This window comes from Chiroxiphia lanceolata, chromosome 23, assembly GCF_009829145.1.
Source record: "Chiroxiphia lanceolata isolate bChiLan1 chromosome 23, bChiLan1.pri, whole genome shotgun sequence".
NCBI classification, from domain to species: domain Eukaryota; kingdom Metazoa; phylum Chordata; class Aves; order Passeriformes; family Pipridae; genus Chiroxiphia; species Chiroxiphia lanceolata.
The window spans coordinates 6465253-6480469 of NC_045659.1; the positions used below are offsets into that span (position 1 = coordinate 6465253).

Here is a 15217-nt window from a genome sequence, read left to right on the forward strand (position 1 = left end):
TCAAGTGGTGATACAATTGCAGTGTGAGCCTGAGCTCAAGATGCTTTAGTGTGTCCTGGGAGTGCACAAAAGCAAAGCTCAAAAATGGGAGAAGCTGGGCACGTGTCTGACACATCACAGGTCATTGCTGTTCCATTCTCCTCCTGGGCCTGCTAAACAAACAGGGAATAAATCTGATTTGTATTTCCAGCTCCAAATTGATTAGCTGCTTAATTCCCTCTGAAGACACTGCCTTAGGTTTGGTGTCACCTGGTGCTCAGCTGGGTTTGAGTGCTGAGGAACTTGTGAAGGGTCTGCAGGTTTGACCTGTTCCCCATCATCCAGGATAAATTCTGAGGTTAGTTTGAAGCCAGGAATATGAAATCAGGGCAGGGACACTGATGGGGACACTGGGATGTCCTAGGTGGGAGCTGTGGAGTCCCATTGTCATGTCCCACCTTCCATTTGCCCCCTAAATTCACTGAACTCTGCCCTCTGTGTTTTCTGCAGTAAAATGGGGATGAAACCTGCTGTCCAAGGCCTGGGAATAGAAACTGTGTTGAAATCCATCTGTATAGAATGTGGAATCCCAGACTGGTTTGGGTTGGAAGGGACCTGAAAGCTCATCTCATTCCATCCCCTGCAGGGGAGAAGCTCCTCCTGAGGCTCCCAGAGGTGGTTGTGGATCATCTCCAAGGGACTGCCCAGCTCGGGGATGCCCCAGCACCAGGCACTGGCAGTACATGAGTGCCAGAGGATGCTCTGGATATGAGTTTTTCTGTGTTACACCCAGAAAATCACAATGTCTGGAGGGGAAAAAAAATGTAAACCTAATTCCTTATTTTCTTCTTTCCCTTTTATAATGAGGGCTTTCAATTGGTCTTTGCCAGAGGCTCTTCCCACTGGTGTTTTCGTGGGGAGACACAAATCAGCAGAGCTTCCCTCTAATTTGGCCAGTTTGGGTTTTAAGCTCCTCTCTCTCTGGTCTGGAAGTCCAAAAACAGGCACGTCTGCTCCCTTCTTTCCCTCACACTGCTCCATTATTCCTCCTCCAGCAGCTGAGATGAAAGGAAGTGGGAACAAGGACACTCAGGCTGCTGGAGCTGAGGTGGGAGCAGAGCCACGCTCGTGGAGAAATGCTGATAATGTGTGTGCAGAGGCAGAGAGCAGAGGTTGCATCTATAATACAAACCCACAGAAAAGGTTACAAAGGGATGTAGTTAAAAGCAGGGAATTGCCAGCAAGGAGATGGCTGGTGAGTCTCAATTTGCACCTTTGTGTCTGTGCATTATGATGGTCTTTGTCTGTGCAGCTCCATTATCCTTTGCCAGAGCTCCCAACCCCCTCTCTTGGGCTGGAGGATGGATTATGTTCCCTTGCTCAGCCCCTATTTCATATTTTTTCTTCTGTAGTGTTATGTCTGTCCCTCTATTACTTATTCAAAACCTGTTCTGGAAAAAAAATCTGGTTAACTTAGAGCCTCGTGGGCTTTTATGCCATCAGTTGGTGTTGTATGTGCTCCACCAACAGTAATAACCCCTCTGGCTCTTGGGAAGGGGCTTTTCCCTGTTTTGCTGATGGTCACTCAAAACCGAATGTGAAAAACACTCAGTTAAGTTGGACTAGATGAGCTTGAAAGGTCCCTTCCCACCCAAACCATTCCATGGTTCCCTGCAGATTCCAGGCTCTGCCATGAGCAGGTTCAAAACCCAGCTCCTGCAGCCCTGGGCAGGAATTCCACGTGCTCGGTGGCTCTGCAGGGCAGTGTCTCCTGCCAGGCTCCCAGAAAGTGCCTCTGAACAAATGGCTGGGTGGGTTTTCCTGCCTGATGCTCCAAGGCGTGGGACTGAGCTGGTGCCCAGAGCTGGGATCAGACAGGAGGGAGAAGGAGAAGGACCCACTGTGAGAGGGGATGCTGAGCACTGCCCTCATCCTGCAGCTTAAAATCATCCCTCAGGTGGAAGGGACAAGTTTATGGATTGGGGGGATTGTTACAGTGGTTTTGTTTTGTTTTTGCACTTATTTTGTTGATTGAGGAAAATTTCCACTTTGAGAAGTGATGGCCCTTCAACACTGGTTTCTTTTTCAAGGGAGTCTTTCCCAGAGGGGAGAGATGAGGAAGTTTAAAGCAGCCTCTCTTGCACTGTGGCAGAAATTGGTGACTTCTCTGGAGCATTTTGCACTGGATGCTGTTGGGAAGTTGTTGCCTTATGTGTTGTTATCAGTGAAATTCCACTTTCTCCATATGAAAGAGAGGAAAGTGGAGTTACTGTCCAGCACAGTGTGGCATTTGTGTCTGTGGGGGGATCCACTCACCTGGTTTTCCTTTGCAACCTTCCCTCCCCACCAGCCCTGTCTTTTGCTACTGAAGATGGAACAGGTCCTGCTCCAGTTCCCATCCTTTGGGGCTGGATCAGGAGAACTGGAACTGGATTCAGAGAAATGAAACTAAAGGTTTAAAATAAAAATCTTGTAAGCAAGGTGATGCAGACTCCCCCCAAAAGGCAACCAGAGGAAATCTGAAGACAAAGGAAAGATGAGAATAAATGAAATGAAAGTTGTGCAAGGCAGGGATTGGGAGGAGGGAGGGGCAAGGCAGATGTCTGCCCGTGCTCAGCACCAGGGCCTGGGCTGTCTTTGTATTTCTGGCTCCCTGCCTGCCTGTCTGAAAACCTGGCCCTGTCTGGCACTTCTTTTTTTTATTCTTATGTTTGAATTTATAACTTGAAGTGCAGCAGAATGAGGTTCTCTGCAATATTGCTGCTGATGAGATCAGCTGCCCTGGGGGGGGAGGGTTGATTTGGAGCAGGGGAGACTTGGGTTTTACCTGCAAGTCTAATGTGGACTTGCTGTTTTACCCTTCTTACTACCCTTCAGTCTTTGTTTGCTGCAGTTCTCTGTGTTTGCATTGGTTAAGTTTGACACTTGTGGGTCAGGAAAACTCTCTCCCTGGGTGTATCCCGAGTGCATCCCATTGGGATTTGCTGTGTAGCCCAAGGGTAGGGAGGGAAGGGGTCTGCTGTTCACTGCTGAGGGCCAGAGCATAGCTGGGAGCCCTGGAATCCACTGGAGCTGGATGACAGGGATCACCCACACTTCCTCCCTGGGAACGTGCCAGGAGACTTGTTCTTAGTGAAGGTTTCCAGGTCTCCAGGCTTCAAACATTCACACAGTCTGAATAATTTATCAAGCTCCAGCACTTGCTGGAGTCAAATATTCTTCTCCAGCATCTTGGATCTTTAAAAAATGGATGAAAACATTTTTACTTGAAAAACCTTCCCCTTTGTGTGATGTTTCCCCTTTCTCACCTGCCACACCCACAATCATTCCAAATACACAACTGGCACCAGGGTCAGCTGCTCTTCTGTGCAAGGATCTCCTTCTTCCCTGCTGCCTTTGACTTTCAGAAGGGCAACTTTATTTGTTCAGAAAGGTGGGAGCCCCAGTGACTGTATCTGTCTGTAATGAGTAAATTCAGTCTCATTATAACAGCATGTTTCAGGGCAGATCCATCCTCCTCCTCCCCTCGTGCCCCATGAACCAGAGCAGTGAAGGGCACAGGGGAGGTACAGGGTGGCACAGCAGGGACTGTCTTGGGTCTGCTGCTATGTTTGAATGTGGGGAGTGTTTGAATGTGGGGTCCCTGGCAGTTCAGGAAGGTGTTTTCCCCTCCTTGGGAATGTGGGTTGGGGTCTCCCCTGGTCTGGGACCTGCAGAATGCAGAGAACTGGGGTCTGGTGCTGTTTGAGTGTCTGGGTGTTAAATGGCAAAGCAGGAATCTCTTGTGTGACTCTGGTGCTTGACTGGCTCCTCTGGTGAGAAGGTGGGGAGAGCCATGGTCCCCTTGTAGGGGACACAGTGACTCCCTAGAAGCAGGAGCTGAGGCTGCAGAGCTGGGGCAGAGCTGACACTGTGAGCACTGCAGGGGGACATGCAAGGACAGGACAGGCTGGACACCAGCTCTGAGAAGAGCCTGGAGGAGGCTGTGTGGGGCAGGGAGACCTTTCCAGGCAGATCCTGTAAGAGCCTGTCCTTACTGCCAGTTTGAACCATAAAATGCAGACATCCAGTCTGGACTCAAGGGTGTCTGTCTGGAGACTGATTTTCCTTGGGCTGAGACAAGGAGGGACTGGGGGCTCTGAACTCGGAGGATCAGGATGCACATGACAGAGTGGAGGCAACTTTAATTCCCCTGTGAGCTGCACCAAGCCTTCCCCCTGCTGCAGGACAGCCCATTCCCTGTTCAGGGGATGCTTTCTGCAGGTTCCACCCTCACTTGATGCTCTGTAACCTGTTGAATCCATGACTTTGGATGGTCGGTGGGGAAGTAGTTTGGTCACAGCAGAGGACAGAGCAGTTCCAGCTGCCTGTCTGAGCACTGCAGTGACACTGTGTGCACTCAGCAGCCCTGCTGAAGCCCCAGATTTAAGCAGGAATTGGGGGATCCCTGGCAGGCCTTGTCAGGACACCCCACCCCTTCCCAACATCCCTGACTTGACCACAGGGCTTTGTCCCGCTGTGTCTGAGCACCCAACTGGCAGGGGATAAAAAAACCCTTCAGGAAAGGGAGATGAAGTGATGGCAGGAGGGCAGGGGAGTGTTTTGACAGTTCCTGCTGCAGAGCTGGCTCAAAGCTTTTGCACAGGCAAAGCAAAGGGGCAGGACCTGCCCTCTCTGCTCTTCCCGAGGGAAAAGCATTGGAGCAGGGATCTTGCTCCTGTTGTCCCAGGGAGGATGAGAAGAGCACAGAGGATTGCTTTTCCCATTCAGTTTGGTTGTTGCTGTTGGCACCAGATCACAAATTCTCCCTTAGAAGAGAGAAGAATTTGATGTCTGGCTCTCCTGGGCTGTGCCCCAGGCCTTGCGCAGGATGCTTTGCCCTCGGTGACAGCCTGTTGGAGGTGCTGGCAGGCAGTTCTTGCACCAGGAATGCTAATCCAGGGATTTGTGTGACCTCCTGCATCCCTCCCCCGTTCTTGTGATGCAGCCAAACTTCTGTCAAGCCCTGCTGGGAGAGGGGCACCAGCAGCTCGTGGTCTGGAGGGATCCAAGCACAGACAGCACTGTCCTGCTGCCCTGGAGCAGATCACAGAACCACAGAATGTGCTGAGTTGGAAGGGACCCACAAGGACTATCCAGTCCAACCCTCAGCCCTGCACAGGCCCATCCCCAAGAGTCCCACCCTGTGCCCCAGAGGATCAGCCAAACGCTCCTGGAGCTCTGGCAGCCTTGGGGCTGTGCCCACTGCCCTGGGGAGCCTGGGCAGTGCCCAACCAGCCTCTGGGGGAAGAACCCTTTGCTGAGATCCAACCTGAGCCTGCCCTGACACAGCTCCAGCCGTTCCCTGGGTGCTGTCCCTGGTCCCCCCAGAGCAGAGCTCAGTCCCTGCCCCTCCTCTGCCCCTGCCCAGGCAGTTGTGACTGCAGTGAGGTCTCCCCTCAGTCTCTCTCAACCCCTGGTAGCAGGGCATCCTTGCCAGCTGGAGCTCCCACCAAGGGATGCTGGGCAGCTCGGCATCTTCCCGGCCTTTCCAGCATCAGCTGCTGTTTCTGGATGACTTTTTTAGTGTAGCAGTGAACATATTGCAGTGTTCCCCTAGAGATGGGGCCCTGGAACAGCTGATGTCTGCTTTGGAAAGCAGCAGTGACCTGCCGAGGTCTGCAGGTCGCTTTAAGTTTGGATTTCAGCTCAGGATTCGGGGTGAGTGAGGCTGCTCTGCCGGGCAGAGCATGGCACTGCGGGCTGGGGCTGCTCCGGGGAGACACGCGGAGCTCCTCGGGATGCTGCAGGCACTGAGCGCTCCACAGACCTGTTTGAGCATGAAAAATTAAAAAGGAACCCACCCCTAGATGTCAGGAGTTGGAAACCTGAGCAGAAGCTACTAGAACGGAACCTCATCGTTTTTAACTCGCCTGGAAGGCCGCGGTGAGCGGCAGGAGCGGTTTAACAGCGCTGCCTGCTGGAGCCTCCCCGGCAGCGAAAGGCATTTCGTGCCCAGGCTTTTCCAGCCCTTGGACACTTTTGCAGTTTAAATCTTCCTTCTCCCTCGTCTGCTCTGTGTGTAAATCTCAGCTACTCGGGCCAGGCTGAGAGGGATGGAGTGTTTTCACCGTTATTTCTTCTCTTGAGCCGTGTTTGGAGCAGTGGGTGCGACTGAGAGCTGCTCTGGGTGCTGCCCTGAAACCCCCCTCCCAGAACTCCCGCGCCCGCTGGGATCTCAGGGGAATTAAAGGAATTCCTGTTTTGCTGGGGAGGCACGATGCTGCTTTTGGGGCATTTTTGGAGCTGGGGAGGTGGGATGTCAGTTCTGAGGGTGATCCATGAGGCAACAGGTTCAGCCTTCTGCTGTTCCCATACCCACTAAACCTGAGCCTTTTGGGACAGACTGAACCCTTGGGACAGGTTTAACCCTTGGGATAGATTTAACCATTGCCAATTGTCCTTGTCGACAGTGCACTGAGCAGAAAACGTGTGGAGCTGCCACAAACACTGGAGTTGTGAATTTGTTTACTGGACTTAAGGGTCACAAGTTCTGTTTGCCAAGTCACCCCAGGCGTGTTCTGCCTTCCAAGGACAGCTCAGGTGACGCCCCACGAGCAGGGTGGGCAGTGAGCATGGGGAGGTTCCTGTGGGGGTAGAACACAGGGAGCTGGCAGCCTTTGCAAGGTCCCCTGTTCCTGGCTGTGCTGCTCGGGAACAGCAGGAATTCCTGGGGTCAGAGGGATTGGGTTGCTTAGCTTCAGGTGAGACCTTACAAGGGCATCAGTGTTCAGGTGGGTGTGCATCAATAAGCAGATCTGGATGTAAAGTTAAGATTTGGAAGCAAATATTTCAGCAGCCCCTCTGTGCTCACAAAGGCCCCCGGGGCAGAGGCTGCATGTCACCCCGTGTCACCCCATGTCACTCTGTGTCCCACGGGCTCCACATGCACAGCAGGGTCACCTGCCCTCCCAGGACAGCAGCATTAGGCTGTTTTTACTCCTGGCAGCAGTTCTAAAGAACATAACATTTACTGGATGAAAACACTATCAGAAGTCCTCCTCACAATGCTAAAAACCTTTGAAATTCCCTTCCTTTAATCACCTTTTTTGCTATTAATTAACTCTGACCACTGTTACTGTGGAGCCCAGAACCCCTCCTGCCAGCCCCGAGGGCCAAGGTGGCTGTGCCATCTGTTTGTCCTCACTTCATCTGCCTTGTGCCTCCTGTGCCAGGGCCAAGCTGCTTCTCCTTGTGCTGTCGTGCTGGGCGAGAGGAAAGGGAGGCTCAAACAGCCCAGGCTGGTTTATTTGTTGTTAGGAAGCAGCCATGGTTTAACTGCACAGATAAGCCCCAGCCTTGGCACATGGATTCAAAGTCACCTCCTTCATCCCAAGCTGCCTGCCAGCAGCCTTCCAAAGAAGGGCTCCAAACTGGCTTCGCCTGTTTTGTTTTTTTTTTGAATACACTTAATTAATGAGGCAGAGGCAAAAATACACAACAAACACACCGGAGTAGTTTTTAACCTGGCTTGATTAATGCTGTCAAGTTGCACATCTGAGATCTGAGTGTGAGCTCAGTGGGACTGTTGCTTTTGTTTAATACCACAAGACACCTCAGTCTGGATTGTTGCATTACAGTACAAATAAAAAACAGAAACAAAACCACATCTGCATCATACAAGGTGAGAAGAATATGAGAATTCTAAATATTTACAGAGAAGGGCAAGTGGGGAAAACCACAAAAAATATTTACATAAAAATACATGAGCTTGTCAGCATATACATTTTACACCAGTTCACAAAAAAAGACACTATATAAATTAAAGTGAAGGGAACTCCAAAGGTAACCCAAGACTTTCTGGGATGTTTCTCTCATGCGGCTCAGGGAAAGAAAAATCAAGTCTTCTACAGCAGGAAAATGAAACGGTAAAACAACCCTTTTCTCCCCCCCTCCCTCCCCCCAACTGGATGAGGCAGGACTCTGCACACCAGGAACTGGACATTGCTCACACCAGACCATGCCTTTCACACGGGAATCTGGGAAAAGCTCTGGGAAGAGGTGCATGCCCAAGCTGCCAAGAGCGAAAGGAAGGGAAACGACTTCTCATCCAGGTCTCCTGACATGTAACATCACTTCAGTCCATGCCCTGGGCAGTGGCAGAGCACACTTGAGGTTCTGTCCCTTTCTGGGGTGAAAGAGGAACAGGATGTTTTCAAGTTGGTTTTGGTTTTGTGTAGCAACTTACTACCACTGTGCAATCCTTACTGACCCTCCTTCCATGACGAGTGGAAAAGGAGGATCACTGCAAAGACATAGGCACGAGGTTGTGGGGCTGTTCTCATAGATGCATAAAGGTTTCACCTGATAAGACATCTTAAAAATCAGAAATTAATGCTTTACTTAAGACTTCACAGGGGCTGGGCCCTCATTACTCACCCAGCATCTGCACTCCCCCTTCCCAAGGAAGGCCCCCTAGGGATTACACAGCCCACTCCAAAGCAGAGGTTTGAGGAGGAAAATCCAGAGTTGGGGGCTCTGTTGGCCCCAAACTCCTGTGTGCACTGGGGAGGACCTGGGCTGGACACTCGGGAAGGGGCAATTCCAGATGCAGTCTATGCCAAGTGTCAGGAATCACTGAGGGTCAGAGCTGCCATCGCCTCACTGGAGGTGTGCTCAGGCCAGGAATCACTGAGCCGGAGCAGACCTGCTCTTGGATTCCAGGGTTATTTGCATTGCTGTCCCCTTGCTCTCTCCCATCCTCATCTGGGACACTGAAATGTCACCTGCCCCCAGCTCACCCCCTCCTCGCTCTGATGCACAACACACCCTTTTGAATCTCCCCTCTGATCTTTGGAAAGATACAGCTGATGTTTTATCATGAACCAATCATGCGGATGTAAAACTCAGATCTCTTAAGGACCACCAGGCCAAGCCCAGTGCAGGAGCAGAACTGCAGAGTTCCCTCTATGGCTTTGGGGGCTGCGGGGTCGTGTGGGATGTTGAAGCCATGGGCAGCAGCAACATGAAAAGGAAGGTGCTGGTCTGTGTTATCTGGGAAAAGCTGGTGCCTTCACCTTTTTTAATTCTGTTGAATTAGCTGGATTGGCTCAGCACTGGTGGACACACATTGGGGTTCTCAGAGAGCTTCCAGCCTTCAAAGCACAGCCCGGAGGGAGGGGAGGACAGCTGGGTGCTCACTTCTCTGCTGGCTTTTTTTCCTGGAGACCTTCTCGTTCCCAAGAAGGCTGTTTGCAGCAGCCATCCACGTCAGGTGTGCACTTCCAGAAGCCCTTTTGGAAAGGTGCTGAAAGCTTTGTTTCCCATGGGACAAGTGGGTGCTTCGCCCCTGGCACTTCCCACAATGTGGGAGAGCCCCGGCAGGGCTGGGACAGCACAGGGCAGGGGAGCACAGGGCTGGGGACAGCACAGGGCTGGGGACAGAACAGGACTGGGACAGCACAGGGCTGGGACAGCACAGGGCTGGGACAGCACAGGGCTGGGGGAGCACAGGGCTGGGGACAGCACAGGGCTGGGGACAGAATAGGGCTGGGACAGCACAGGGCAGGGGAGCACAGGGCTGGGGACAGAACAGGGCTGGGGACAGAATAGGGCTGGGACAGCACAGGGCAGGGGAGCACAGGGCTGGGGACAGAACAGGGCTAGGGACAGCACAGGGCTGGGGGAGCACAGGGCTGGGGACAGCAGCTGTCCGAGGACGGCACTTGGTCTCTAAGGGAGACAGTGGCTTCAAGCAGGAGAATCCAGAGGCATTTACCCTTAGTGGGAGCTGGCATCAGGCCCCCAGAGTTACAGGATAGTCCTGGTGAACTTAAGGCCAAAATCAGGGCATCAGGAGAGTGCTGAGGGGCAGGAGGGGGAGTTAAGGCTTTCATGGAGAGAGAGGTTCAACCTACAGCTCTCATTCCCTGAATCCCAAAGAGCCTGAACCAAACACTTCAGCTGGAGACCTCACAGGTCACTGGCAGCTGAGGAGAGACTGAGCTACCACACACCCTGCTGAGAGCACGGACTCATCCGGCTCATCCCAAGGAACCCAGGCAGGGCAGCCTTTCCCAGGGAGTTCCCAGCAATGGAGTCAGGCTGACCCAGGCCATGGCTCACCTAATGGTCCCTTCTGTGTACTTCTGTTAGTTTTCCTTGAAAGAAAACATTGCAAAAAGCATTCCCTCACCAAAAACCCCAACCCCTCTACCTGGGAATTCCTCACAAGGAGATTGTGGTACCCTGGATCACAGTGCTGCTTTTTTTCCTCCTTTTTTTCCCTTTCTTTTTTTCTTTCTTTTTTTTTCATTACTGCCAAATTTCGTTTTATAACATGTGAGAACTCTTCTAAACAAAATGCTTAAAACATCAGCATTGCACAATAAAACAGAACCTGAAGGTAGTTACTGAAACAGCCCCAGACAAGGCTCCAAGGTTAAAAGAAGCAAACAGTTACAGACTAGTCAGCTACTAGAAGCAGGTTTTCCTTAGGATTTAAAAGTCTCAAAATAGCCATGAAACTTTTTTGTTCAAAAACACCACCTAAGCTCCCTTTAGCAGCTGTGTGCTAACTGCAGGACCTCCAGGCTTTTAATAAAACATTAGATTCAAAACAGGTAGAGAAGTTCTTCAACCACACAGAACAGGAATGGCCTTGGAATTTATCAGTGAACATTTAAAAACTCCTAAATCTCAAGTATTGCTTGTAAGCCCTGCCTAAATGGGATGGATGTGCTTAATTTATGGGGGGGGGGAAAGTCCTGGGAGTCCTGGGAAGTCTGAGAGGAAGCATGAGGTGCTGCCTAACTGCTTTTACAGTGTGAAAGCTTTTAAACAGCTTGGACACTGTTATTAGTGTGTTCTGCAGTGCACTGGCCTTCTGTCCCTTCTCACTGAGCACTGGGAGGAGCTGCACTGGGGGATGGGAGGCAACACACAGCACAGACAGCACATCACTGCTCTGTGTGTGCCACAATTCCACAGGGATCCCTTTGCCAACATGGAACTGAGAGGTCACAGAGCCCACAGACCTTCAGGGGAAGATCAGCAGGAGCATTCCCTGCTGGAAGAGCTGCAGGATCTGGCCTAGGGCAGCTGCTCATGCAGATAACTCGTCACTCCCACAGCTGGGAAGGTGGGCTCTGATTTACAGGCTGGACATAATGCCATGGAGATTTCTGTATTTATTTTTACTGGGCCTGGCCAGCCATGAGATGGAATGAGCTCATCTGGACACAGAGAGTCCAGCAGCAAGGAGGAATTGGCATGGGATGGGTGTACTGTTCCCAGCTGCCTGTGTAGGGTTTTGTGTAGTTTCGTGTTTCCTTTCTTTTGGTGTGAGAAATGCAAACCTGCCCTACTTGGCTCCCGTCGCTGGCTTCTGCTTCCAACACAGAAATGCAAAGTAATTGGATTTCTTGCAGGCAGAAGCAGCTCCTTAAGCAAGCAATGCAACAAGTGTGCTGTGTTCTGAACTTGCTTCAGAGCCTATTCCACAGCCTTGAAGTCAAAACAGGCTCCCACCCACTTCAAAGCAACTGCAGTGGGTCCACTGCACACGAGGGAGAGGCAGGACCTCAGCATCAACCAAGGAGAAAACCCTTGGGCAGTCTTTCCCCCTGCCCAGCCATTGGCCTACTCTTGCTGTGTAACTCAGAGGGGGCAGAACAGTGTCACGGAGCCCCTTTCCTGGGAGCCAGCAGTGGGAAGGGCACTCAGCCTGGAGAAGAGCTGCACGCACAGTCCATTGTGCGGGGAGGGAGCGGCGGCCACTGCTCACGTCACACCTGGGGAAGGACAAACTCCTTCCCCCCCTGCCAACAGCACCTCTCTCAGCTCTGCCCGGCCTCTCTGGCAACACCTGTGTGCCAACAGCCTGCCCTGTCCTTCCAGTTGTCTCAAAACTACATGAAAAAGCTAGAGCTCTACTACATAAAAACAGTGAGTAGGGGGTGGGGGCTGAAGGGGCTTTGCTTTCTCATCGGGGCAGGATCGGGGTTTGGTTTGTTTTTTCCATCACTGAAAAAATAAAACAGTCCACTGTCCAGCAGAGGCTGCTTAGACTCTATCCCTCCTCCCCCCCACCAGCTCACTCGACGTGGACCTCTGTCTCGGGCCTCTGCAGGCACAGCTCGGAGGGCAGGAAGGCGCCCTGCCCCAGCGCCGTGGCGTAAGTCCTGCTGTGCACGTGGGTGAACCCAGGGGGTACGAACCCCCCCGCTCCAGCATAGCCCCCTCTTTGGTGCTGAGGCATGGTATGGTAATCCTCCAGGTTGTCGTACTGGGACACCACAGTCATAGTGCTTTGGCGCTTGCCCAGGGTCTGGTAGGGGTACAGCAGGGCAGAGTCCCTCTCCATGGGCTCGGGGTGCTGCATCCGCAGGCTGTGGCTCCGCTCGGGTTTGGGCGGCGGGGCCACGGGAGGGGTGGCGTGTTCCTCCTCCTTGTAGCAGTCTCTGGAGTGCTTCTCCACGGGGGCAGGAGGTCTGGCTCGGGACCTCTCCACGTCTGGCCTGTCCTCTGCCAGCCTCCCCTCCTTGTGGTTCAGCCTCAGGGTGTCCTGGCCGGCCGGGATGTACTTGCTGCCCGAGTGCTGGTAGCCCACGGGCTCGGAGGGCTCTGGGCCCCCTTTGGGCCTGTAGTCGGGGTAGGGAGGCCCGTTTTTGGGCTCGGCAGGCTGCCTATGGCTCGCTTCCTGCTGCAAGTGCGTCCTGTGCTCGCTGGTGCTGCCGCCCTGCTCGTGCATCTTCCTGTTCCGGATGCTGCTCTGCTTCTGGGGCAGGGACGGCTTCTCGGGCTGCCCGTTCCCGTAGCCCCCGTGGTAGTGGGCTCTGTCCAGCTCGGGCTCTGGGTGCTGCAGGTAGTACCGCTCGTCCCCCTCAGGGGTGGCCGCCTTGCCCGGGTACCTCCCCTCCTTGCCCTCCGCCACCGTGAGGAGGCCAGTTTTCCCAGGATCGGATTTGCTGCGCAGGTGGATGGCGTCCAGCCCCCCCAGCTCGTCCTGCAGCAGCGGGGCCACGTTGTCGTACTGGGACATGAGGGGCCCCTTGACCTTCTGGCGTGAGCGGCTCTCCCTGCGGATGGACTGCATGCGGTACTTCTCCATGTCCTCCAGGTCCCACGACATGTACATGTGCTTGATGTCTGGGGCGGGGGGCACGTCCCTGCTGACGAAGCTGTGCTCCTTCCCCGCCAGGTGGTTGATGAGCCCCCCCCCGGGGGTAGGAGGCCAGGCTGGGGTAGCGGTACAGCCCCTTGCTCTGCAGCCGCGCTGCGTACGAGGAGAAGTCGCGGCCGGGCAGGGGGTGGAAGGGCCGCACCCGCACGGTGCTGTAGGGATCCAGGTCATAGAAGCCGCCGTCGGCCGTGGTGTAGTAGGAAGAGGAGCTGGAGTAGGGGCTGTAGCGGTAGTGGACCCGCCCGTTCTCGAAGTAAGGCTGGAGCTGCGTGACGTGGTAGTCGGAGTGGGGCTGGTATGGCTTGTACTGGTAGAGGGGCCGTGGGCAGTACAGGGGCTCGTCGTCCGGGGGCACCTCGGTGCGGGAGATGGGCACGGAGCGGATGGCGGCGGCGGCGGGGGTGGGCACGTGCAGGGACTGCACCCTGCGGATGGTGGGGTAGGGGGGAGCGTCCTCGGCGTAGCTGGCGCTCCGCAGCCCCGTGGGACTCACCGAGGACACGAACTCCGTCCGGCTGCGGGGCTTGGAGTGCAGGGCCGGGCCGGCCTTGCCCTGGGTGCCGTAGGTGTTGTAGCGGGTGCCCGCTGAGCCGGGGGTGTCCGAACGGGGCGGGTAGGCCTGGTGGGGCTCGGGCTTGCCGTGGTACACGTGGGGGGGGACGCTCTCGGGCCTGTACTGGTGCATGGAGGCCGGCTTGGGGTGCAGGTAGGGGTCCGGCCCCGAGGGCTCGGGGATGCTCTCGGGCTTGGGGTGGGGTACGTACACGGTGTGCTTGGGCGGGGGGCGGCGGCGGGGGTGGCAGCAGCGCCTCCTCCACGGAGGAGGCCAGCATGGAGGAGGCCAGGAAGGTGTGGTAGTTGGTGTTGCTGAGGGGGTCGGCGCTGTTGGAGTGCATGGCCGCCGCGATCTTGCTCTCCAGCGTCCTCACGGGCGGCACCGGGGGCGCGAAGCCGTAGGAGGGGTGGGACGGGACGGACTCGGAGCGCAGGTGCAGTGGGGGGGCCCTCGTGGGCTCCCGGGGCTTCTCCACATGGCTCTGGGGGCCCCCGGGCACCAAGGAGGAGCCGCGGGCGGTGGAATTGCTCTCTGAGACAAAGCCAGGCTCCGGGGGTTTCTCAGGGGCAGTGGTGCTCCACACCTGCAGGGAGGAAAGCAGCAGAAGTCAGGGACAGGCAGCTTTTCCCCCTCCTGTTCAGCAGTTAAAATATCACAGACACTCGTATGGGTCAGCCCAATTTCAGTGCTTCTGTGCCTGGTTCCCACTGGCTGTGGAAGGAGAGATGTGCAGGTTCCCTCTCTCAGCAAGGGCAGTGTAGTGCCACTGGCAGTTTGGATCCATCACAACTGGTGTGTTCTACAAATGCCAAAGCACAGGAAGGGGAGGAGGTGGCTGCCTCTTTACCCACTGCCCCCAGTGTTTTGTTACATGCTCTGCTTTTAAATGTATCATCTTAATGAAAATGTACCTGGGTTTGGCCTCCTCAGGCTCTGGTGAGCAGATGACACCGTGTAACAGAGCAGAAATTCCTGCCCTAAATGTGCCTACAGAGCTTAGGCCAGGTTGAAGCTGGACACGCTTCATGGGCTGAGGTGGTTTGGATTTCTGAGGGAACATTGCACAAGGAACCCCTGCACAAGGAATCTGACCTGTTCTGTTAAACAGAATGACTGAGGTTGGAAAGGACCTCAGAGATCATCAAGTTCAATCTTTGACCGACTCCCACCTTGTCCCCCAGCCCAGAGCACTGAGTGCCACGTCCAGGTGTTCCTTGAACACTTCCAGGGATAGGGACTCCACCACCTCCCTGGGCAGCCCCTTCCACCTTCTAGTCACTCTTTCCATGAAGAACTTCTTCCTAATGTCCAATCTAAGCTGCATGAGGGAAGGTCTAAGACTATGTCCTCTTGTGCTATCACTAGTTGGACAAGATCCTACACAGGATGTTGGAAAAGAATATTGTCAGAGGATGCAAAAATCTCTGTTTCTGAGCACATCAGTCACCACTGCAGATACTTTTTCTCCTTCAAACCAAGGAGAGTGGGTATACTGGGATGCCCACTTAGGAAAGCAGCAC

At 54.1% G+C, this 15217-nt stretch overlaps 1 protein-coding gene across 1 annotated transcript in view; it reads right to left on the reverse strand.

Annotated features, from left to right (window-relative positions):
- Positions 1-10242: 10242 nt before the first annotated feature.
- The window catches only part of ARHGAP32 (Rho GTPase activating protein 32), a 184284-nt gene continuing 179309 nt past the window's right edge, over positions 10243-15217 (reverse strand). Inside the window, 3 exon segments of the mRNA XM_032709480.1 lie at positions 10243-13177; positions 13179-13925; positions 13927-14280. Coding sequence (XP_032565371.1) covers positions 12053-13177; positions 13179-13925; positions 13927-14280 — 2226 coding nt within the window. The 3' untranslated portion in view covers positions 10243-12052.